Source organism: Etheostoma spectabile, chromosome 9, assembly GCF_008692095.1.
Source record: "Etheostoma spectabile isolate EspeVRDwgs_2016 chromosome 9, UIUC_Espe_1.0, whole genome shotgun sequence".
Lineage (NCBI taxonomy): Eukaryota > Metazoa > Chordata > Actinopteri > Perciformes > Percidae > Etheostoma > Etheostoma spectabile.
The window spans coordinates 18,437,485-18,460,652 of record NC_045741.1 but is presented as its reverse complement, the minus strand read 5'-3'; the positions used below and the strand labels follow the sequence as shown (position 1 = coordinate 18,460,652).

The following is a 23,168-nucleotide window of genomic DNA, read 5'->3' as shown; positions in this document are numbered from 1 at the left end:
TTCATCAGTAACGTTAACTGTATAGATAAGACGACTAATCTAATGGTAATTTAGCTAGCTAGCACACCCCTGTCTTCTACCCCAGTCTCCCGCCACTGCAAGGCTTCAGTCAGGATGAGAGCTGACAACAGCCCCGGGGACCCATCCACAGTCTGCCCCCAGCCAGCCCGGTCAGCACTAAACTCCGGTGCTGAGGACGCTAACGGTAGTTTACTAAACTGTTGGGAAACAGACCCAGGAAACAGAGTCAGAATAGCAGCCATTTATAACGTTACACCTCCATTAGCGTTAAGGGTGTTTCTCCCCCCTATCTGAGTGTCCCGATTTGCAGTTTCATATTGCATATCATTACAGCCCTAGATGTAATGCTTAGTTGAGTTAGGAAAAGTGTGTAAAAATAAGCGTGTATTAATAAGTCTGTAATTTAGCGTGTTTTTTTGTTTGTTTATCAATCAATTTGGCCTCCATTGAGTTACAACCTTGCGGGTGAGTGTAATTATACGCCGTAGCAAGTAGATGAAAAGGGCGGAAATCCGCATATGGAGGTTGATCGGGTGGTGGATGGGTAAAACACAGGACTTTAACACATTACATTTTATGACACAGTATTGATTTCTTTATAATTATCCAGAATAAAGATATCACAGTTAGTATTGATTTGATGCAATTTTCTGCCTTTGCTTCGGGCTTTTACTGTACGTCACACTATTTCACCCTGACAAAAAGCTTCCGGAGAAAGTTTCACTCGCAGGGCTCCAAAAACAGCAGCCAATTCAGTTGGGGCCCAAATCTGCCTTTTTATTAATCCATAATTGGTCAACGTCAAACCTACAGTGTCTGCTGTGGGCAAAGTCAAAATTTGGTGTGCGTCACTTATCCAGACAGCCTGCTTCAAGATGCACACAGTAGCCATTGATACCTCCACACAATACACCCTCACAAGAAAACACATGGGATCACAATGCTGCGGCTGCTTCACGTATGCCTGTGCATAACATCACAATGACAAGGAACAGACAAAAGACAGTGCTGTTCTGTATTAGCATCCATGCACGCCACAATACATACACACACACACACACACACACACACACACACTCTCACTGTTCACCCCTCATAGGTCTAAATGGATTTCCATGCGCCACAACAGAGTACAATGCTGGAATAGAGAGGCGTGGCCGAGCTGCACACACACTGAACTCGCACAACCACTGGTTGCACAGGTTATTGTGAGCGTCCCCCTTTTATTATTTAACAGAGCAGATGACTTTCAAATCTTTCAGATTGTGACCCAAGCTCATCTGATTCTCTTTACTGCCTCACATCATGGTCTCGCTGTCTGGTTTTGGGTCAGGTGTTAATTTACCACAGGAGGGCCACACATGCTCTGAGTAATAATTAACATCAGCAAAGAGCAAAGAGACAGAAAAATAGGGTCAGAAAATTGCAGCAATCTACTAAAATAACAGCCTCTCTTTAACAGAAATTGGATAACATGAACACTGTGACACTAATATAACGAGGTAAAATAAAGTATAATTTCTGTCTGACAGGCTAATATTCTCTAGCTCTGGCCCAAAACCAATACACCATAAATGTGAGGTACAATGTTAAAATTAGGGGCAGATTTTTCTTGATTTTGGCAGTGTTGTGTGAACTCTTATCAGACTTTAACAAATCAAATTATATAATTCTATACAAAATGGTTTAGTTTTAGTTTTGCAATAGGCAGCATTACAGTTTTTCCAGGGAGTGTTGGAGCGTTGATAGAAGAGTTAGTATTATTATTAGTGATGAGTATCAGTAATGTGATCTGATGCAAATTGTTTTCCCTCTCAATTTCAGAGGAAACAATAGGCTCGTTCGAGATGAGCCAGGTCTGCGCAGAATCGATCACCGGTGATCGGCTCCCGTTGCATGCCGGTTAGATTTGTGTCCGACTTGATCCCGACTTGCTCTGATGTCATGCACACGTAGGCAACGATAATCTCACGAGAGCAAGGCGGCAGCAGTTCTAAGACGCAGGCGGCGCAGTTGCGTTTCACCGACTGCAAGACCCAGGCAAACCCAGAGCATGCTGGGAAACGCTGGCCTCTCAGCTGATTTAACAGCTGATTGGTTCACAATCGACTCAACATAATGACGTTTTATATAAACTTTTTATTGTTTTTGAATCAGAGGGATTTTAACTGCTATTTGTCTGATTTAAAGACTTATTCTGTACAGAACACGTGTTGTGTGGCTGATAGTTACATTTAGAAGTCAGAGAGACTAAATCCGATGATCACTGATCATCTCCAGTCTGTTGTGTATTAAAATCAGCAACAGATTGCATGTAGAACATTTTGAGAGTTACTCTGTCATATATAAAACAACTAGAGACTGTGTACCAGTTGATATGTGGGTCTGATCATATTTTATTTTATCGGAATCGCACCAAAGTGTTTTTGTCACTTCCTGTTCAGTCTGAAGGCTGCTGGAATCGGCTAAAAACTGTCCAACTTTACCGCAGCTTTTTGTTCCCGCCTCCGGCTGCTGCCGCCTGCTCTCGTCCACTTTACAGGCGAGGCGCAGTTCAACTCGAACAAGCCTATTTACTATCCCAAGTATGTGTGTGTATATATATATATGAATATATATATATATATATATATATATATATATATTTATATATATATATATATACCCTGGGCCCTATTTTAACGATCTAAGTGCATGGTGCAGGTGCGTTTAGGGCGTGTCCACTTTTCCTAGTTTGACGGCGGAAACAAGGGTCTGTGCGCCGGGCGTGTGGTTCAAAATGGTTGTACTTTGTGGCTAATTAAAGCAACATAATAACTTTTCCCGCTTCGATCCACCTACAGGTTGGAAGGGGAAGTGTCCCATTATGTCTGAAAACACAGATCCCCTACCCAATATGGCAAACTTATATAGTGCGGTTATAGCCTGTAGAGAGCCGCAAAGCGAATGCAGAAGAGCCGTTCATCCTGTTACGAGTTAATAAACCACTGAAATTATTATGGATACATTATTTGAAGATACAAAAAGTTCTCTAGTGTTGCTTTAATCATAGGTGTGTTTTGGGCATAATATGCAATAAACCAATCAGTCTGTAAAAATAACAATGAAATGCTGCGCTATTGACTTTAAACCAGGTTTTTCTTTGGTCAATGGTGCGGTCACTTCCCGCTGCCTCAAGATAGCAAAACGCCAAGAATTCACCTGAACACACCTCCTTGTAAGACCAGCACGCCCATGGGCACAAAGATGGGCGCAGATGCATTTGCTATTTAAGCAACGTGGACGCTGGTCTTAAAATAGCAGACACGTCGGGCTTTGCACCGTGTGCAAAATAGGGCCCAAACTGATTCATTCCTGGGTTATATTGTCACATCCTATTTCCTCCACCACATCTGTTATAAGAAATCAGCCACAACAATGGCTAAACAGGATACTGTAGCCTCTGTGCTGTGTCAGAGCCACAAAAACAACCTCGCAGATGGAAGATCCTCATTTCATCAGTTTCCGGTGCATCCACAATGCAGCACATTATCCCTCTGCTGCTTTGTAAATCCTTTTATAGTGTCTTCAGCATAACATTTTCTGAGAGCACAACCTGCTGTGGATTAACAGGTTTAGGTGAAAATGATCTACAGTAACTGCAGTTGGCTTACTTAGTCCTTGAAAGTTTGTTGGCACTTGTCTTCCAATTCTTTTGATATTGGATTTGTGTTTCTTATCTCCCCTATAAGTACCAATAATCTAATTGTCATACTCATTAAAACATACTCGTAACTCATACTCATTAAAACATACACTGAATAAGCAATTTTCTTGCAAAGTTGATTTGCTAGCTTTTATGTTAAGTAACATCCAATCTGTTGTGCGCATGTACACACACACACACACACACACACACACACACACACACACACACACACAGTGAGCAGGTTACAATGGAAGCTGTAGCATCTGTTTTTATGCAGCAATGAAAGGGTTAACTTTTTCTGAAGAAGTTAGGGGTGGAAATATCTATGATTAATGAGAGTGTGGACATGGTGGCAAATGGAAGAGTGACTATTAGCCAGTATTTGGCTACAAACCAAGAAGAAAAAAGTATGTGCCAAAGCAACATGGCTCATTTTTAATTGAACCAAACAAATGTGCAGCCTTTAAGCATTTGTCATACCTTACTATAATACGTGAAATGCAAACATGTTGTCTCTTGTAAACACTTTCTGAGGAAATGGGCTATAAATATGTTGAATGCTACCATTCATTTATCTGTAGTCTCTGCTGTCCTTTCAGACTGCTACTGCAGAAAACTAGTATTTATTGTCCTTCCGGGAATTCACTTTGCAAGGGCAGATCATAAATGAGTTCAATGAGCAGTAAAGCGCATCCTTAAACTGGAAGTGGTACTGTTATTTGTAAGGCTAATGTTCATGAATAGCTTGTTTCTTTCAGATTTTGCAAGGATGACTTTACTTGTATTTGAACCATCACTGAACACCTAAAGTAGAATCACAGAGAGAGAGCTCTCTTGCTTCTAACCACAACTGGTTTCTATGTCATGTTTAATGTGGTTTGATGCCGCGTTGTCAGATAGTGGAAATCCGATTTGGTCACATTATCTGACACACAACCCTTGTTATCACATGTACCACCTTCAATTAAGACTGTTTTTCGGTTACTACTAATAATCGCAGGTTGTTTGCACCAAAAAGGATCCATTTGATAATCGTAGCGTAAATTGTCTCCTCACAGGTCCTCAATGCCCAGAAAGCCGGGTACAAGGCAGCCATTGTTCACAATGTGGACTCCGATGACTTAATCAGCATGGGATCCAATGATCGTAAGTCACCACCTCCTCCTTTTTTTCTGTCACACATAAGCATTAAGCCTGTTCGAGATGAGCCAGGTCTGCGCAGAATTGATCACCGGCGATAGCCGCCCAATGCATGCCGGTTAAATTTGTGTCCGACTTGCTCTGACGTTTGGGCGATGATAACCTCACGAGATCAAGGCGGGCCCGAGGTTTGAGACGCAGGCAGCACAGCTGCTTTTCATTGACTGCAAGACCCAGGCGGACCCAGGGTATGCTGGGAAATGCCGGCCTCTCGGCAGATCTAACAGCTAATTGGTTCAGAATCGGTTCAACATGATGACATTTTATATAAACTTTTTATTGTTTTTAAAGTGGAGGGATTTTAATTGCTATTGGTCTGATTTAAAGGCTTATTCTGTACAGAACTTGTTGTGTGGCTGATAGTTATGTTTAAAAGTCAGAGAGACTAAATACATTCAGATTACGGATCATCTACAGTGTGTTGTTAGTTAAAAGCAGATCGCATGTAGAGCATTTTGACAGCTACTCTGTCATATTAAAAACACTGGAGACTGTGTACAAGCTGATATAAAGGTCTGATAACATTTAATTAAATCGGAATCGGATCTAACAGGATGTGAGTGTTTCTGTGACTTCCTGTTCATGAATCTGCCGATTACATTATTTGGTCTGTGTTGTGTCAGACAATGCCCATCGCCATTTCCCAAAGCTCAATTTGACATTTTTAAATATCTTGTTTTGACTGACCAATAATCAATAACTCAAAGATATTATTATTATTTTGAATGACATAAAGAGACTACGAAAACCTGCAAATACTCGCATGGAACCAGTGAGGTTTTTTGGGTATCTTTTGCAAAAACAATTAAGGATTAAGCAATTGTAGACAATTATTTTTATTGGATCAACCAAATGATTAATTGACTAAATGTTTCAACTATAGATTAGAAAACATCTCATGACCTTCATCCCCAGATAGTTTCATTTGTTAAACAACCTTTAGCAAACTATCAGTTAATGAAGACTGATGTGGTTAAACCTACAAGGAAAGGAAGTAAAAGGACCTAAGTAAGGGGTAGGTTTTTTTGTCAAACCGTGACAATTTAAGAACGTTCTTATAGTTTCTCAGTGTGCTACAAACAAGTCTTTCTAACAGGACTTTGAATTTTAAAGTCAGCTTGAAAAGGATTCAGGCATTAATATACAGTCACGTGATGTATTTAGAGTTGTTTTTGTTTCCCTTTTAGTGGATGTTATGAAGCAGATAGATATTCCCTCTATGTTTGTGAGCGAGGTGACTGCCACCTCTCTGAAAGAAGACTTTACGTATGACAAGGGGTAAGTCTAAACTCTAATCTCATTTTTCTGCCCATCAATATAAATAGAAGCAGTTTTTTCTTCTCAGGCTTTCAGTGTGACATTGTTGCTTTTTCACCTAAAACTGTACAGCTGCTCCCATACGAGTTTGATCTAATAATTGTGCAGAGTAATGCCCTGTGATATATAAAGGCAGAGGATGTGTGTTGTGAGTGTTTGTCACTGCTCCTGAGGTGGTAATGAAATGTCTGTCTGTCAGAGGAGCCCACAACATTAAAGTTCTCCATTTTTGTGTGTGTGCGTGCGTGCTTGTCAGATACCATAATACATGAGTGTTTTTCCTTTAGTCTTTTTCAGTGGAATGAACACCAAACATGGTATTGGCAGAGTTTTGTCAGTTTGGACCAAGTTGGCTGTTACAAAATTGACTGGTGCAGAGATATTTGTGCTGTAGAGGGAGTTCTGTGAAAAGAAGCTGACCCCACTAACTAACAGCGTGAAACAGCCTCATGTTGCTAGAAGACCTTATATACAATACAATACAATACAATACATAATACAATGTTGCAGTTGAAATGATGATGCCGTAATGAAATGCTGCCTCTGTGTCTGTTTGTAAGCACATGCCAACACCTGACAATGGCTCTGCTTGTTTTTCTAGGGGACATGTGGTCCTCATGCCAGACTTCAGCCTGCCACTGGAATATTACCTGATCCCCTTTCTCATCATTGTGGGAATCTGCCTCATCCTCATCGTTGTTTTTATGGTAAATCTTTGTATGAACCATAGAGCATATTTAAAGGCATATAGTTTCATTTCACCTGATTGTAGTTATGTAAATTTGATGATTGAACAGGGCTGGTATTGTAGGATTTTTGCCTCCCCCTGAGGACTCGCAACCACTCCTTTTTTAAAATTTCTACTTTTGGGCCGCCCTGGTAGCTCGCCTGGTTGAGCGTACGCCCCATGTACTAAGGTTCAGCGCTTACCGCAGAGCCTTTGCTCCAGTCCGAGTTCTTAGCCATTTGCTTTTCTATAAATTAAGGGCCAAAAAAGCCACAAAGAAACATATTTCTACTGAAATACAAAACATTTGAGTCTAGATTGGCTCTCCATCTGGTACCAAATTGACATCTGGCATTCTATTTGGGCTCTAATGTGACAGGAATCACTGTTACAGTTTTTCGAACTTTTGTGTACTGATTTTCAAAAGATTCTTTTTCTGTTCTTAGATCACCAAGTTTGTCCAGGATCGACACCGGGCTCGGAGGAGCCGCCTGCGCAAAGATCAGCTAAAGAAACTTCCCATCCACAAGTACAAAAAAGGTATGGAGGCATCATCAAACATCTCAATTACTTCTGACTATATAATTTAAATCATCATTTACAGTATACACTCTACGGGAAATACACATAACTGTAAATTTAGGGCCCAATTGTTTAGGTAGTAATTCAGTTAGAAAATGTTCATCTCGTCTTTGTCAGCTGTATACTCGCTAGGGTTGGGTACTGAAACCCAGTTCCAATATATATATCCTATATATTTAAGTACTTTAAAACGTTATCTATCTATCTATCTATAAATTGCGAATAGATAGTGTGTGTTATGCGCATATCTCTAGAACCGATGGATCTCAAACTTGTCTTGCTACGGGCACGAGTAAGTTCAGTTCCAAGTTTGATGTTGTTTCTATTAGAAATGCAAAAAGCATCTTTAAATATATATTGGTAAAAGAAGGAACACATTGGCTTTGCCGCTCTAGCCACTAGCCACTCCCCCTCTCACACTGCTCACTGACTGAGCAGACCAGAGACCGAAAGCAGCGGAGCTTTGGCAGCTAAAATGTGAAATACACCTCAGACCCACAAAAATGTGCAAAGTAGCACTACCTTGGACTGTCTTTGACTTTGAATAAACAAACGACAATCCCCGAAATGACGTTACAGAATCCCACACATGCAAAGCATAACTACCTACAGACAACAGGCAGACAGAGCAGGATGCCCCTTATAGGCACGCTACCAGACACTGTTTTTGAGTCACAATGTTGTCCATGTTTGGGGGCATAACCCTTTTCCGTGTCTACAAAAAGCCGTTTGCCAGCACTAAATATCAAACAAAAGCCAGACACTATATAGTATTAAGTTGCTGTGAGAGGCAGAACATAAAGTAATCTCGGGGAGATTACTTATTCCTTCACAGCGCTGTGCAATGCGAGTAAATATCAGTGCTAAACCGGGCAGACACAGCACTTTTCATCAGACTCACCCTGGGTTGGGTTAATTAATTCTACTGCTAACTAATAACATAACCGTTGCTAAAATACACCTGCAAATCAAATCCCCTACTTAACTCTCAAGCCACTAAACCTGTATGGGAATTAACACCTCTGCTCAAATGTTAAATTCGTTAACGATCATACGACACAAGACAACACCGTCTCTCTCTCTCTCTCTCTCTCTCTCTCTCTCTCTCTCTCTCTCTCTCTCTCTCTCTCTCTCTCTCTGTGCGCACACACACACACACACGCACACACACAAAGTGTCTGGTTCTGGTGTTTGATTAACGCAGATATGTGCTGATTAGCTCTCACAACGGGCCTGGTGGGTAGCTCACTGCCATGAGTCTATGACGCTAATGTCTGATTACTCCACATTGACATTGTGATATTTTGTGATTACATTCTGACTCTGCAACATTCTCTGTCAGGTAAATCAGTAAGTTAGTAGTAGGGTATACAGGGTGTACAGGGAAGTTACAAAGAGTTGGTTTGTGGTCTTTCTGTAAGTAATTTTGGGGTACAATTTGGTTTTGATGATTTCTACAAGCAGCAATACCACAGGCCAAGCAATCGGCCCGTTCCAAACAGGCACATATTCAATGGACACTGCACTAGTATTGTTAAATTTAAGTAATTTTCTATTTTAAAAAAAAACTCCATAAAAGAGACGTTCTTTGATGTCCTTTTTCAGTTTTTCAAGAATGCGTTTAGGAATCGGAATCGTTGTAAAAGTACCCATAAAATCGTAATTGTAAAAATCCAAACAATACCACACCCTAATCCCGACTCTAAACTTTGACCTTAGAGTCTGTTGAGATGTAATTTCCTCTACCATGCTGGTCTTTGTCACATGATTTGGCCCAGAAGAGAGATGTCATCAATACATTACGACACATTATTCCTCCCTGGAGCTCTGCACCTTGGAGCTAATCGGATTAATATGGACTTGATTTTTCCACAAAGCCCTCCGTGGCAGATTAGAGCTCCACTCTGTTGTGACTGGACACATGACTGAAGGTTTGGAATGTAGTCGCAGTCATGCCAGAGGCCTGACGGGGGATGAAAGTTAGGTGTATTCTGTTTTGTTTTTTGTTTTTTTCTCAGAGGTGTTGAGAGGATGTACAGTATGTGCTGCTGGTATGTAAGGACAGTAACATAGATAAGGTAAATACTATTGTGTGAATTTGAGCAGTTGAGTGGAAACTTTTGAAGTTTTCTTAGAGTTCTGCCTCTGGCCTCCCCCTCTGTCTCGGTACAAGGGTCAGAAAGGCTATATCAGGCTATAACATTGTTTTGCGATGCAAATCCGCTTTGTGCTATGGTCAAGTAAGTTTTGTCTGTGTATTTAGAGGGGTCTGTGCTGGCTGGGTTTCCTCCGGCAGGTGTTTTGTACAGACTAGAAAGCCTGTGACTACAAGCAGCTGTGCAGGGGAACACCGGGCAGTTTTATAGACTACGGGGGGTGCATGATAAGTAGACCTCTTGCAAAGCTGCTAATTGAGGGGGTTATGAGTCAAGCTGCTCCTCCCCGTCTGGCAGAAACAGATGCGCGTGCAACACACCAGCTAAAAGTAGCATGTGTTACTCGGATAGATGTTTTTGTTACGTCAGGTTCTGTGGTTGGTGTGCTGTGGTGGCTGTGCCCACTGTGACTCAGGGTTTCCACCAGGCACCGCTACAGTCGACCTTGGCCGCTACAGGGAGTTCAGATGTCCAGGAAGCGGCCTCCGGGGCGGCGTCTGCGCTCCCGTCAGCTGAGTCAGAGCGCTTGGCGATACAGGAAGGGGACACCAAATCTCTACCTAATCATCTTTTAAGCCCTGCACTCTAGAGCAAGGCTGGCTTGGCAATGGTTTGAGCATGGGAGGGCTGTAACAGTAGGGACACTGCCACTGTTGTTTAATGTGGTTTATTGTTCAACAGTGTCAGAGTAAGACCTCTAAAAATTATTATTTGATATAGCACCATTTACAGACAGTCATAAAAGTGCTTCACACAAAATACATTTTATTAAAATACAGAAGGAACCAAAACAAAAAATAGACAAGCAAAAACACACACAATACCAATGAAGATTGAAAGACTAAAAACCCAAAATTACAAACATGAGACACAAGCGAGTTGAAACAAGTGAGTCTTCAGTTGTTTTCTAAAAGCATCAACCGAGACAGCAGAACGTAAGGTACTAGGAAGGGCATTCCACAGAGTCGTAGCTACCACTTCAAAGGAACAGTCACCTTTAGTTTTCAAACGAGTGTGTGGGACCCCCAGTAGTCCCTGGTTAGAAGACCTGAGGGACCTGTTTGTAATGTACGGATGGAGCATGTCAGAGATATAAACAGGCGCCTGACCATGCAATGCTTTATATGTCAGAACAAGAACGTTGTAACATGTAACTGAGCGTGCGTGCAGCACAGTGTTGAGTATGCCTAAAATTGCCCCTGGCCTCAGCTGCAACAGATAATGCTGAGCTTGGACTCTGGGGGCTTTGAGCAGACGCAGCCATAGTGAACAGGATCCCTGTGATGCTGTGTTAGTATCTTTTAAAGCTACAATCAACAGCTTTGCCTGTTGAAGCTGTGCAAATGTCTGAAGCTGCAGTGGCCACAAGATGCTGGCTCCTAGGCTCCCAACTTTGCTTTTGAAATACAGATATAATACATGTTATCAGTGGCATAATTGTCTTAGTAGCTTATCTCACTTTTTCTCATGTATATCTGTAATGCTTCATTTAAAAAAAATCAGTTTGCTTCTCTCAGCAGTATTGATTGACGCTTGCTTGTCCCTCCTCAGCTTCACCAAGGCTCTGCCATCTTTGTCTAAATTTGGGTTTTCTGAGCGCAGTAACAGCCAATGCAAATCCATAGATCACAACGTGATCAGAAACCAATAAGCGGCGTAACAGAGATCACTTCTGTGCTTCTTTTACAACCTAATATTCGAATACCCTTGTACTGCACAGGTTCAGAGGCAGGAGAGTTTATAAATGCAACATGGTGTGATGTCTTTTCTGAGTCAGTGATGTCACCTCAGGAAGATGTTAACCAGCTGGTCCGCCACCGCCTCGGCTGCTGCTGTGCTGGCAGGATGCCTATCTGCTAATGAGTGTATCTGCCCACCAATCAAACCCATCAACTCTGCAAACACTTTGTCAGAGATGTTTTTTTATTGAGTTTTTTCCCCCACATTGTTTTCACATATTTCTTGCTGCTTCTGCTGTTGTTGTTGAGTGTGTATTTCATTTATAACTTTAATACTTGCTGGCAATATTTTATTATTATTACAATTAGCCACCCAACAGTTCTTGTGTAGATTCGGGCCAGAGGTGGTGATCGTAGGCAATAGGCATTGGATAATGTCAGAACTGCATGGATGGAAAAGGGGGTACGCAGGCTGAAATGAAAAGTAGCTAACACAAAGGCAGTCTGTGTGGATGGTGCACAATGCCTTAATGAAAACCATGGTACCCGTGTAATTCTTACACAATACTGTCTGAGCAGCAGCATGCAAAATAAGATCTGTGTCAATGTACAGGATTATGTAATACCAGCTGCCACAGCTGTCAGCATACAGCACCGCTCTGCCATTAACTTGACTTACGCTCTGGTTTTATTGCAGAGCCTTGCGTCATCCCCACTTAGGCTGAAAGCCTGACGTTCGACAGTGAGTTTTGGCCCTCTGGGTGACGAGTTTTGCCAGCAACTGGCGTCTAGCAGACGTTCAAGCCAGAAACTGTGAACACACACCGTTAACTGTAAACAGGCTGAGGAAACGGAGGGGGATTGTTTTACCCCTTACCTGCAGTGTGATCCCTCCCTCTAATGATGAGTCACTCCATCCCTCCACTTCGCGGCTTTCCACTTCCAAACCATAGCCGGGGAGCCGAGCTCTCTAACGCGCGCACGCACGCACGTACGCACGCACACACACACACACACACACACACACACACACACACACACACACAGACAAACACAAGAGAGCAGCTGCAGTGTCTCAGCCGTTGGTGTGTGAGGCATGTCGATGTCAGTACAGAGGAGCTCTCTCTGTCTCTTAGGTCACTGGCCTCAGTACTAACCCTTGTGTGGTTGGCTCAACCAGTGGCGAACTGTGCAGAAGCAATTTTTTTTTTCTCTGTCACTCTCTCGTCGTTCTCTCTCACTCTCGCTCTGCTACGCACATTCACTGCTCATCTGAAGTTCAGTAGGACAACGTGGTTTCTCCGAGAGCCAAGAATGCTGACAGGCTGGCCTATTAATGAAAAAAGAGGGGCGAAGAGCTGCTCTGGCTCGCAAGTCCTTTTTAAGATGTGCTACTGGCCTCAAAACGTCAATGTAAGGGATTCCCCGCATCTGAAAAGTGTACACGTTGCCTAAACATGATGTTTTCTATTGGCCTCAAGAAATTCTTCGACACTGACTCAACTCAAAACACAAAAAAGCACACAATATATTAAGACTTGTTTTTATCACCTCTGCAAGCACTTTGGTAGAAAAGGTTTTTGTTGTTGTTTTTTTCATGTCCTGCTGTTGCTCAGCATGCATTTCATTTATACCTGTTTTTATTATTTGGTTTATTCTCTCTCAAAAAACACACTTCATTATTATTGCAATCAGTCAACTGCCAGTTCTTTTTTTTTAACAAGTACTGCTGTTGACACATGTACTGTACCTGTGAGACTCATGAAAGTGAATCTCAGCTTACATGTGCAGGTCGCAGTAATGACGTCACTAAAGTTTCTTGCACCTATTTATTTTGATTTATTCATGTAGTGATGTTGCTGCGTTGCCTGATCTCGCCTATTAATTCAGGCAGTGTTATTATAACCTTTAGAAACGGTGGCCAGAACTACAACAGTAGGACCCAAGTTAGTAAAAAATAAAAAAAATAAAATCTTTTACGATGTTTATAGTTCAGAAAGTCACTGAAGCTTTTCTGTCTGCGTCACTCAGAATAGCTCAGTAAATGCCACGGTTCAGCATTTCCTGAGTGTATACTGGATCCATGCCTGCACAAACGTTCCTGCTCCCTCACCCCCGACTGTCCAGCACTGGTCTGGGAGAGTGAGATAGAAAGATGGATGGATTGCTTTGGATTATGTAAAAAAAAAAAAGCGGAGAAGAATGAATGTGAAGGAAGGAAAAACAGAGCTAAAGGTGTGAAGAAGAAAAGGGAGCAAAGTTAAAAACATTTCCTTAGTTAAAGTTATAACGCTCACCGAGAAAAGGAAGAGGAGAGCGGGTGGGGGGGGGGGGGGGGGGGGGGTTGCTGGTCGATGTGACTCCCCATCCTTATACGGTCACATGCAGCTCTGGCACAGACACAGAGAGCCTAGTCGGGGAAAACGCTCATTTAGAGCTTACATAAACACACCGACCCACAGCCCCGCCCGCCCCCCCCCCCCCCCCCCCCCCCCCCCCCAGCCCGGCCAGGGACGACGAAGACGAAGGAAAATGAGAAGAACGCTCAGGAATTTGAAAGGGAGTGCGTTGATAGATTCCTGAGCAGAAAGATTTTGCACCTCCTGCAACGTCAAGAAATGCAGTGCTGGCAGTTTAGCAGTCATTCTCACTGCAGGATGAGGATTGGACGGGTGGGTGGCGGGACATATTTGGAAAAGTGACACAATTTAAAGAATTTAAGGAAAATAGACTCAGGAAGCAGCTGGGGTTACTAATTGCCTGACACGTCATGGACCCACAATAACCTTCAGGAGAAGCATAAAAACAACCAATTTATCTTCTGTGCACCAATAAGGACCTGATAGCCCAAACCTACGTCACTTTTCCCTACACAGTACAATGTGATGTACTCTGAGATGAGCCATGCAACTACTGAAACTAATTACTGTTATTAACACTCTTTTCATGCTTCACTTTAAGTAACCGGGTCATACAGTGGATTATATAATGGCCACAAATCAAAAATATACTGCTTGAAAACTTGAAGTTTTAGGTTGGCACATTGTTTATGAATTTACGTTACTACTAATAATTGATGACTTACAGCTTTTATGAAGTGATAAGTGTGATGTGTCTGCCAGGTCAGAGCTGTACAGGTACCTGACAACAATGCATGCCCACCAGCCAATAAGAAATTAGTATTATCAAAGCTCAGTAAAGAACTTTTCTTACGATGTGTTCAGTCAGAAAATGAACGTCTGGTCTTTTTGACACAGGGGACAACTATGATGTGTGCGCCATCTGCCTGGACGAATATGAAGAAGGTGATAAACTCCGAGTCCTGCCATGTTCTCATGGTGAGTCTGAACGCTTCTGCACTTTTGGGCTCATGACACACCAAGACCCGCACAACTGATGAAATGCTTTGGGGTCAAATCTTACAAATCAAAACCTTTTTGGTTTATAAAATCCAAAGGTACATTTCCCTTCATGACATTGTCAACAAATCCCATGAAAATACCAAAACCAACAAGCCTATGTGTGCTTAAAGCGCCGATATTAGGCTCATTTCCAGGTTCATAAGTGTGTTTTGAGGTTGTACCAGAATAGGTTTACATGGATTCATTTTCAAAAAAACACCATATTTTTGTGGTACTTACATTGCATTGCTGCAGATCCTGTTTTCACCCTGTGTGTTTAGGTCTCTGTTTTAGCTCCAGAGTTCTCACTCATCTCAATTCTGTACTATCTTTTTTTGGGAGTTGCACATGCGCCGTAGCTAGGTGAGATCCCATCAGCTAGATAACTCTTTCTCCAACTTTGGTCAGTACAAGGCAGGATTAGCTGGGAGACTTCTTCTAAACGAGGGCCACTTGTGGAAAACTTGCAGAACAGGGACATGGAAGTAGTTCTTTTGTAGATTATGGTGAACTAGTGTGTGTTGTAGCAGTGTTTTGCCATTGAGAACGAGCTAGCATGCTACAGCTAGCCACCTCGTCTCAGCTAGTGACGTAGAAAGCCGTGGAGGTTTTGAACAGCTCACCCGGAGACTGAAGTCAGAGGACATTCCGAAACCCGTGTCTCACTCAAAACAGCATGGATAGTTTGTTCTTCAAGTTTGTATGCGTGTGGAAACACCAGAGACGAAAAATAACACCTCCAGAAAAAGTGATATTTTTTACTATGTGCACTTTAAGACCGACATCTTTCAAAACTGGTCACTGATACGTATTTTTTAGTTTAGGGAAAAAAATCTTTTTCCACAGCTGCTGGTCACTGAAGTTGTTAACGAACGTGCTCAGTGAATTTCTTGGGGACTATTTTCAGGCACAGATGGTGTGTTTATGATCCACTCAAAATAAACTACAGTGCTCATGTGGTACAGAGAAATAAGCGATGTCAGGCTTTGGCTACTCAGGCAATACTTTGTAGTCAGATAAATTCAATGTTTTGATCTTCTCATTGGATTTGTTGAAAATATAATAAAAATTAAAAAAATATGACCAGACTTGCCCTTTATGTACAAAAAAATGACATGAGGGGTTTTCCTGCTTAAACAGGCTGTTAAATGACTGTTTAATCAGAATACAAACAACCCGTTCTGCTTATTGTGCCTTTGTCTGTAGCCTACCACAGTAAGTGCGTGGACCCCTGGCTGACCAAGACTAAGAAGACGTGTCCTGTGTGCAAGCAGAAAGTGGTCCCCTCGCATGGCGACTCTGACTCCGATTCAGAGGAGGGGGAGAGCGGCCCTGAAGAGAACGAGGAGGTGTCGGAGAGTACCCCTCTGCTGCGCTCGCTGGCCTCCACCAGCGCCCACTCCTTCGGCACCATGTCAGGAGCGTCGCGCTCAGAGCAGGACCCGGAGTCCTCGGACTACGAGGACGACGAGCTGGACAGCAGCGACAGCGAGGAAGAGGTCACCGTAGAGACTGTGGTGGTGCAGATGCAGCAGCCCTGCTCTGAAGGCCACGAGCACGACCTGCCCCGAGCTTGACTGATTGGCTGGCCAAGCCCCCCCCCCTCACAGCTGCAGAGACTTTTTTTGTTGGGGGTCACAAAACAAATTTTCTCTCACTGCTTACAAGACATTGTAATGTCTACAAGTTCAAAAACAAATCTTAAGTTTAATTTTTAACATGATTATTACAGAGAACGTGATATTTCCAACTGTGTGACAGGAAGTCAGTAAGCATATCTGAGGGGCCGCTTGGCAGATTTGACAGGACCGGTTACACTGATGTACAGTAGAGTTTTATACTGTACTCATAAAAAAAGATGAAAAGTGGAAAAGTCACATAAAATCACCCTTGTTCTGTAAAACTACTGTGTATAAAAGTATAGATCACAATAAGTTACGTTTTTATCTTTATCTTCTATCCTACATGTTTCAGATGATGGGAAAGTTTCATTATTGTACATACATGTTCAAGTTACACTGACACTCCTTCAGCCGCTTTGCAGCATCCTTTTTGTAAAAAATTGACTTAACATTCAGCAAGTATAGAAACATTTAAAGCCACAGCAATGTGGTTTTGCCAATTTTTTTTCGAGCCTTCTAGGTGCTCCCGTTTGGTGCCAGTTTATTTGTTACGATTCACACTAAAAGAAATTGAAGCCAAAGCAGTTTGAGAAACCCATTCGAAGCAAAGATGCAGCGTTGCATTGTGCGTGTGTGCATACAGCTTGGAGGAACTCTATTGGACACTATGTCCGCCGCCCTGCCTGTGGTGTTCTTCTTGTGGCTGCTCCAGACCTATCACTCCATTTAACACAAGCAGTTTATTGGTCGATAGGCCTTGTAATACACATTTAACTGACCTTATCTCATTAAATAAACAGTTTGTAGTAAATGCGCTTTTTTTTCCCATAACATGGCATGTTTGTTTTTTTGTTCATGAAACCTGTTGCCTTTTTCAGTTGATGCTTTTTGTCTTGTTAGTGTTTTCCTGCTCATGTACGTCTGTTCTCAATATAAATTCACTTCAATAAAAGTAAAATGACACTTTACAAGTAAACTTTTCATGTTCAGTAAGTATAATTTACTCATGCCATTGCAAGAAAGGGCGTTTTGCTGCATTTACAGTGGGGAGAACAAGTATTTGATCCACTGCCGATTTTGCAGGTTTTCCTACTTACAAAGCATGTAGAGGTCTCATTTTTATCATAGGTACACTTCAACTGTGAGAGAACCTAACACAAAACTCCAGAAAATCATATTGTATGATTTTTAACTAATTAATTTGCATTTTATTGCATGACATAAGTATTTGATACCTACCTACCAACCAGTAAGAATCCTGGCTCTCATGGACCGGTTTTCTATAAGAAGCCCTGTTCTCCACTCATTACCTGAAGTAACTGTTCCTGTTTGAACTCGTTACCTGTATAAAAGACACCTGTCCACACACTCAAACAGACTCCAACCTCTCCACAACGGCCAAGACCAGAGAGCTGTTGTAAGGACATCAGGGATAAAATTGTAGACCCTGCGCAAGGCTGGGATGGACTACAGAACCCTAGGCAAGCAGATTGGTAAGAAGGCAACAACTGTAGGCGCAAGTATTAGAAATTACTTATTAGAATTTAGTATTCTTTCCCTCAGTAAGAGCATTGATGATGGGTCGAGGCTGGGTCTTCCAACATGACAACGACCCGAAACAGACAGCCAGGGCAACTAAGGAGTGGCTCCGTAAGAAGCATATCAAGGTCCTGGAGTGGCCTAGCCAGTCTCCAGACCTGAACCAAATAGAAAATCTTTGAAGGGAGCTGAAAGTCCGTACTGCCCAGCGACAGCCCCAAAACCTGAAGGATCTGGAGGTCTGTATGGAGGAGTGGGCCAAGTTCTGCTTTTCTGATGTATCAAATACTTATGTCATGCAAGAAAATTGATTTTTCTGGATTTTTGTTTTAGATTCTCTCACAGTTGAAGTGTGTTTATGAGAAAAATTACAGACCTCTACATGCTTTGTAAGTAGCAAAACCAGCAGTGTATCAAATACTAGTCCTCCCCGCTGTACGTGACGTTGGAATAATCGGACATACAAGTTCCTCTAGTGAACTTGTTAAACGTAATGAGCTGATTATCTAATACAAATTGGCTTGTTTAAGTCTGGTATGGCTCATTGGCAAGTGGAACGTTTGGGGCCTCTACACTCAAATATTACTAATTTCTCAGTTAAAGCAATTTTAACTTGTGTGTTCCAGGGTGTGCTGGGGGTAGAAAGTGCTGACCCTGAACCGCATTCTCCCTGGTGAGTCTTGCTGGGGACAGTTGTTGCATGTCATTCCACATCCATTTTTATTTCATAAAAAGGCATAAAACACCCGAAAACATAAGACTTAACTGAAAATTCTAGTTGACAGAACCATCTTATTCCAAGGTTCATTTAATAGATATCTTGGAGCTTTCAATCAAATGGCATTTTACAATCAGCATAGTTTAATTACTGAATGGGCTGAAAAAACTTCACTGCAGTTTTTTAGTCCATATTTTAGATGGTTCTAGGTTTTACTGTGCAAAATCTTGTCAACAAGTCCTGTCCAATTCCTCAAATTTCTGGAATTGGACATTTTCTCTTTAATTTGATGGAAGGCATAAACCATTTCAGGAGAAGACTTGCCTTTAGGACAGAGCCAGTCTTAATGCTAAGCTAACTGGCAGTAACTTTAAGTGTGGTATCCATTTTCTCATCAGATTTATTTAGCAAAAAGGCAAATACTGATTATTTCCCAAAATGTTTAAGTATTCCATTAAAAGAGAAGGTGTGATAATGTTCAGTGTGACAAAAACGGCAAACAGTTATCTGGTTGGAATAAATTTATTTGATCTGTCTGTAAACAAGGTGATAAATCAATTTATGGCATTTCATGGTTTTATGCATATGAAATCCGATGCATTAAAGAGACCGTATCCCAGATGTAAGAAAAAAAAAGGTGAGAAATAAAAGGAAATGAACATAAATCAGCAAACAGGACTTGAAACTGTATTTTTTATGAGTACACATATCCCACAAGGCCTAAACAGTGGAGCTGTAGCTAAAAAGTGCCAATGAAATGACTCCTTAGTAGACAATGTGTAAATTCCATCTAACAACAGATCTCTCTCTCTATATATTATGGCACAGGATACACAGGTTCTGCAGTTAAATTTCAACATGACAACCATTAGCGTCTTTGTTCCAACCAATCCCATCTCCCATTGAGTGTCATTTCTACTTTTGAAAGGGTTTGTCATTTGGACGTTACGGTTAGCAGTACCGAGCGTGGACAGACCGTGTGATCGCCCAGAGCGCTGCTGACTAGAGTAAAAGGCAATTCATTCCACAGTTTTGTAGTTCAACACAGCATGGGTTTGTACAAATGCAGTTTTTAAAGAAAAACAAAAAAATGAAGTGACAATTTTCTACATCAACTCCCACCCTTACCTCCCCGTAGCTTCATATTTTTAACCATTGGAGGCATTGTCTCGTTAGTGTTTCCTTCATCAGAAAAAGAGTTAGCAGTCATCCTTCACATGATTTAGAGCTATTGTATAAACACCCGAGCTTTGACTACACTTGGTCCTATTAAAAAAAAAAAAAAAAAAAAAAAAAAAAAACTTCAAAACTGGACAAGCTCCAGATGGTTATATGCTGGGATATCTGTCCGAAAATGGCAGCCTTTCAAAAAAAAAAAAAAAATATTTATATATATTACAGATCTGGCAAACAAAAAACAGTATTAAGTGCCTAAGCCATTGTTACTGTGGAATGTCCATGGGGTTTTTGTGTAGCAGGAGAGGAGAGGCTACCAACATCTCGACATCGCTTGCAAATCCGCTCATGAGACTGAGCCGATCTAGGCGCCGCCGCCGCCCCCCCCCCCACACACACACTTTACCCTTTTATAAAAATGTATTCAGGACAGAGCAGTGGATCTGAAAGGAAAGGGTTTAGGGGACTGGTTGGTTGGTGTCAAGCATTTGATGAAGATGAGTCTCCTGTGAGGTTTGTAGTGTCGCCTGCTTTGAGCAAACAGGATGAGGAAACAGGGAAAGGGGAGGAACTGAACATTTGGCAGGAGGAAGTGTGGAGGGGGAAAACAGTGGTGGGTGTGAGAGGTCAATGACGGATATGCACTCTGTCTCCCCTCCCGGACATGACGGGGGAAAATTAAAGACATGAAGAGCTTGGTTACCGCTTAAGTGCGCCAAAGGTGTTGGCTGCTTGTGGAGGGGTGTAAGTAAGATCGGGTTTGGGAGGGATTAAGTAATGGGCACCATGACAGAGAGAAAATAAAGAAATGTCTACTTCAAATTGACACTATAGCGTTTATTGTCCAAGTGTTTGGCCAGAATTTTTTGCTGGTCTTGGTTAATTACAGATTTGTCCCGACATCCTGTAAGCAACATGCTCCTCATTGCTAGGGATCAACTTATAGTGCTTAAGGGGGTTAGAGTACACAGCTCAAAGTGTGTTCAGGATAGCTGGGTGGATAACAAAATATGGGATAACAAATGGGGAGGAGAGAAGGCAGAAACAGAAAAAGAAAGTAACTACCAACTAGGTCAAGAAGTAGTGTGAAATGCAACAGGGTGGCAAGGGTGAGCTGCTAGGTGGCTGGGTACAGGCTGCTTTAGTATCCGGACTTCCTCAGGTATTCAGCCATCATAAATGCTTTCTTGTTGAGCTGTCCTCCGTGGACACCTTCCTTCCCCATGACAAAAACCAATGCTGGAGTACACAAAGGAAAAACAAAATAAATGAACAGACATGGTGATAGCAGGACTGGAAAAGAACACTTCTTTATTGCCACCTTGCTAAGTGTGGGGCTACATTGTTGAGGACAGAGCCTGAACCCTGCGATTTGGTTTACTGGGACTGTTTTAGGGGGTGAAACATGGGCTTGACAGTAATTTGTTGACTTTTTTTGGTCCGTTTCTCAAAGTTTTATGCTTTTTGTTTTCCTTTTTGTTAGTTTTCTCTCTCCCTCAACTACACCACATAAGCTACGTTACACTAAACTAAAACCCTGAATCCCTCAAGTATTTTGCCATCGAGTATGCCTTCTTATTCAATCCGCCTCCATGGACCCCTTCTTTGCCCATTACCAAGACCAAGACTGAAAGAAAAGAGACAGAAGGGGCATTAAGAGAAGGTGTGAAGATCACAGTGAAAAGAGAAAAGCAAAGAGCCAAAAGCAGCAGGCAGACATGACAGCTACAGAGGACGACAAATGGCACAAAAACCACAGCGGCGCTTTGGTCTGAAAGCTGGATCGAACCTAAACATTCATTTTCTCATCAGTGCTGCTGGTGGTGAGACAAGACATCACACACTACTGTTGGGAAGACAAGAGTGAGTACAGCAGGAGTGTAAATGTGAAGGATGCATGCAAAGCCGTTTGCCCGATTACTTAATCAAGTCTGTAGACTGAAAGAGGCTCAGAGCTATAGTTTTGACTACCCTGTAACCTCTACCTACTTCCACTTAAAACAATGTTTGATCAGTCACTTGAACTACTAATTAAAAAAAAAAAAAAAAAAAAAAACTTCCACATCACGCTCTGGCCTCAGTGTGAATCCAAACCAAGTGATAATCTGGTAGATCCAGACCTAATGCTACACATTTGGTAAAGAATAGGTAACACTGCATTCTACTTTTGAAATCCTGAACCAAAAGCCGTCATGCATCTAGTCTACTACTGTATGAATGTATTCTTTCCTTCAATACAAAACAGTAGAGCTGGGCAATTCATTAATGTCTTTACTAGTCTGAAAAATCAGTTCCTTAAATTCCATTTAAGTCACATCTTGTTACAATCAGATTATCATCTTTCCCCAAAAAAACCCCACCAATGGCCAGAGTGTGAATTATATTTCCCATTTTGAATAGATAAGCTACCAGTATAGTTTAAAACTTTGTGGTAGTACTGGTGTTCCATATCCCTAATTTACTTGTTTCAGTGTACTCTACTTGAAACTAGTCTTTGTTCCATCTGTAATCGATAAACACCATGCCAGCAGCAAAGACTAGGAAAGTGAATCTTCTACTGGATACTAACAACCATGACTAAGGCAGCACACATGCAGATACAGCAGCATGCTTGTGATACCTCTCCTCAATACATGTAAGAGCCCTGAAGTGCCTGAATGAGTATTTGACCAGAAACAAGTGGAAGCACACGAGCAGGGGAACAGATTCATACTTTAGAGGGGAGGAGTGGGTTAACCAGGAAAGAGGAAGAGGCATGCAGTTTTTAGTAAATCCTGGCCCAGAGAGTTAGCCCAGCATGTGGAGAATGGGAACAGGTTAGTCTCACCTGTAAGTTTTAGTAGTGTCTGAACAGTGGGGAGGACAGGGTATTGGGGCCCATACAGGCAACATGAGGCCTGGCAAAACTCTCAGGCAAGCCCCTAAACAAGGACTTAACTCGACTTCAGTTTGTATCATAAAAGAAATTGGTAACAATTTAGGAAACATAGCATTGCTAATGTAAAGCACTGTTGGCATGGCATTTAAAGCCGTTTGTTGTAAAAGCTGAAGGTCTATGGTTTTCAACTTCACATTTTTTGCATCAGCATTTTATATAAAAATGAATGTTCATTAATTATGTTATTATACACATTTGCTTAAAGCATTTCATCTAAACACATCTAGTATTCAAAAATCCTAGTTGTGACTGCTCTTCTGGTTTACAACCAACTCAATTTGACGTAAATCAATGGACAAATTAATGTTTACCTAATATGGATTAGAATGTCATCTACTTTAATTGTGCAACCTTTATCACAAAGTAAGGATACAATAGAATTAGGTGTCAAGTTTTATCACGGT

General features: G+C 41.8%; 2 protein-coding genes and 1 long non-coding RNA gene across 7 annotated transcripts in view; 2 read left to right on the top strand and 1 right to left on the bottom strand.

Moving 5' to 3' along the window:
- The window catches only part of rnf13 (ring finger protein 13), a 42,176-nt gene extending 24,815 nt beyond the window's left edge, over window positions 1-17,361 (top strand). For all 4 annotated transcript variants that reach the window (XM_032525284.1, XM_032525288.1, XM_032525287.1 and 1 more), the window contains exons 5-10: window positions 4,768-4,855; window positions 6,097-6,187; window positions 6,828-6,933; window positions 7,400-7,493; window positions 14,628-14,708; window positions 15,978-17,361. In XM_032525284.1, coding sequence (XP_032381175.1) covers window positions 4,768-4,855; window positions 6,097-6,187; window positions 6,828-6,933; window positions 7,400-7,493; window positions 14,628-14,708; window positions 15,978-16,348 — 831 coding nt within the window. In that variant the 3' untranslated portion in view covers window positions 16,349-17,361. The remainder of the gene's footprint in view (window positions 1-4,767; window positions 4,856-6,096; window positions 6,188-6,827; window positions 6,934-7,399; window positions 7,494-14,627; window positions 14,709-15,977) is intronic.
- A 2,219-nt stretch (window positions 17,362-19,580) lies between these two features.
- LOC116695178 (profilin-2) overlaps window positions 19,581-23,168 on the bottom strand; it is a 9,809-nt gene continuing 6,221 nt past the window's right edge. Inside the window, exon 3 of one of the 2 annotated variants that reach the window (XM_032525289.1) lies at window positions 19,581-21,065. In XM_032525289.1, coding sequence (XP_032381180.1) covers window positions 20,968-21,065 — 98 coding nt within the window. In that variant the 3' untranslated portion in view covers window positions 19,581-20,967. Of the gene's footprint in view, window positions 21,066-21,256; window positions 21,454-23,168 lie in introns of those variants that run through there. The other variant, XM_032525290.1, reaches the window with a different exon arrangement.
- The window catches only part of LOC116695179 (uncharacterized), a 16,533-nt gene continuing 14,429 nt past the window's right edge, over window positions 21,065-23,168 (top strand). Inside the window, exon 1 of the long non-coding RNA XR_004333375.1 lies at window positions 21,065-21,201. This is a non-coding gene — a long non-coding RNA (uncharacterized LOC116695179). The remainder of the gene's footprint in view (window positions 21,202-23,168) is intronic.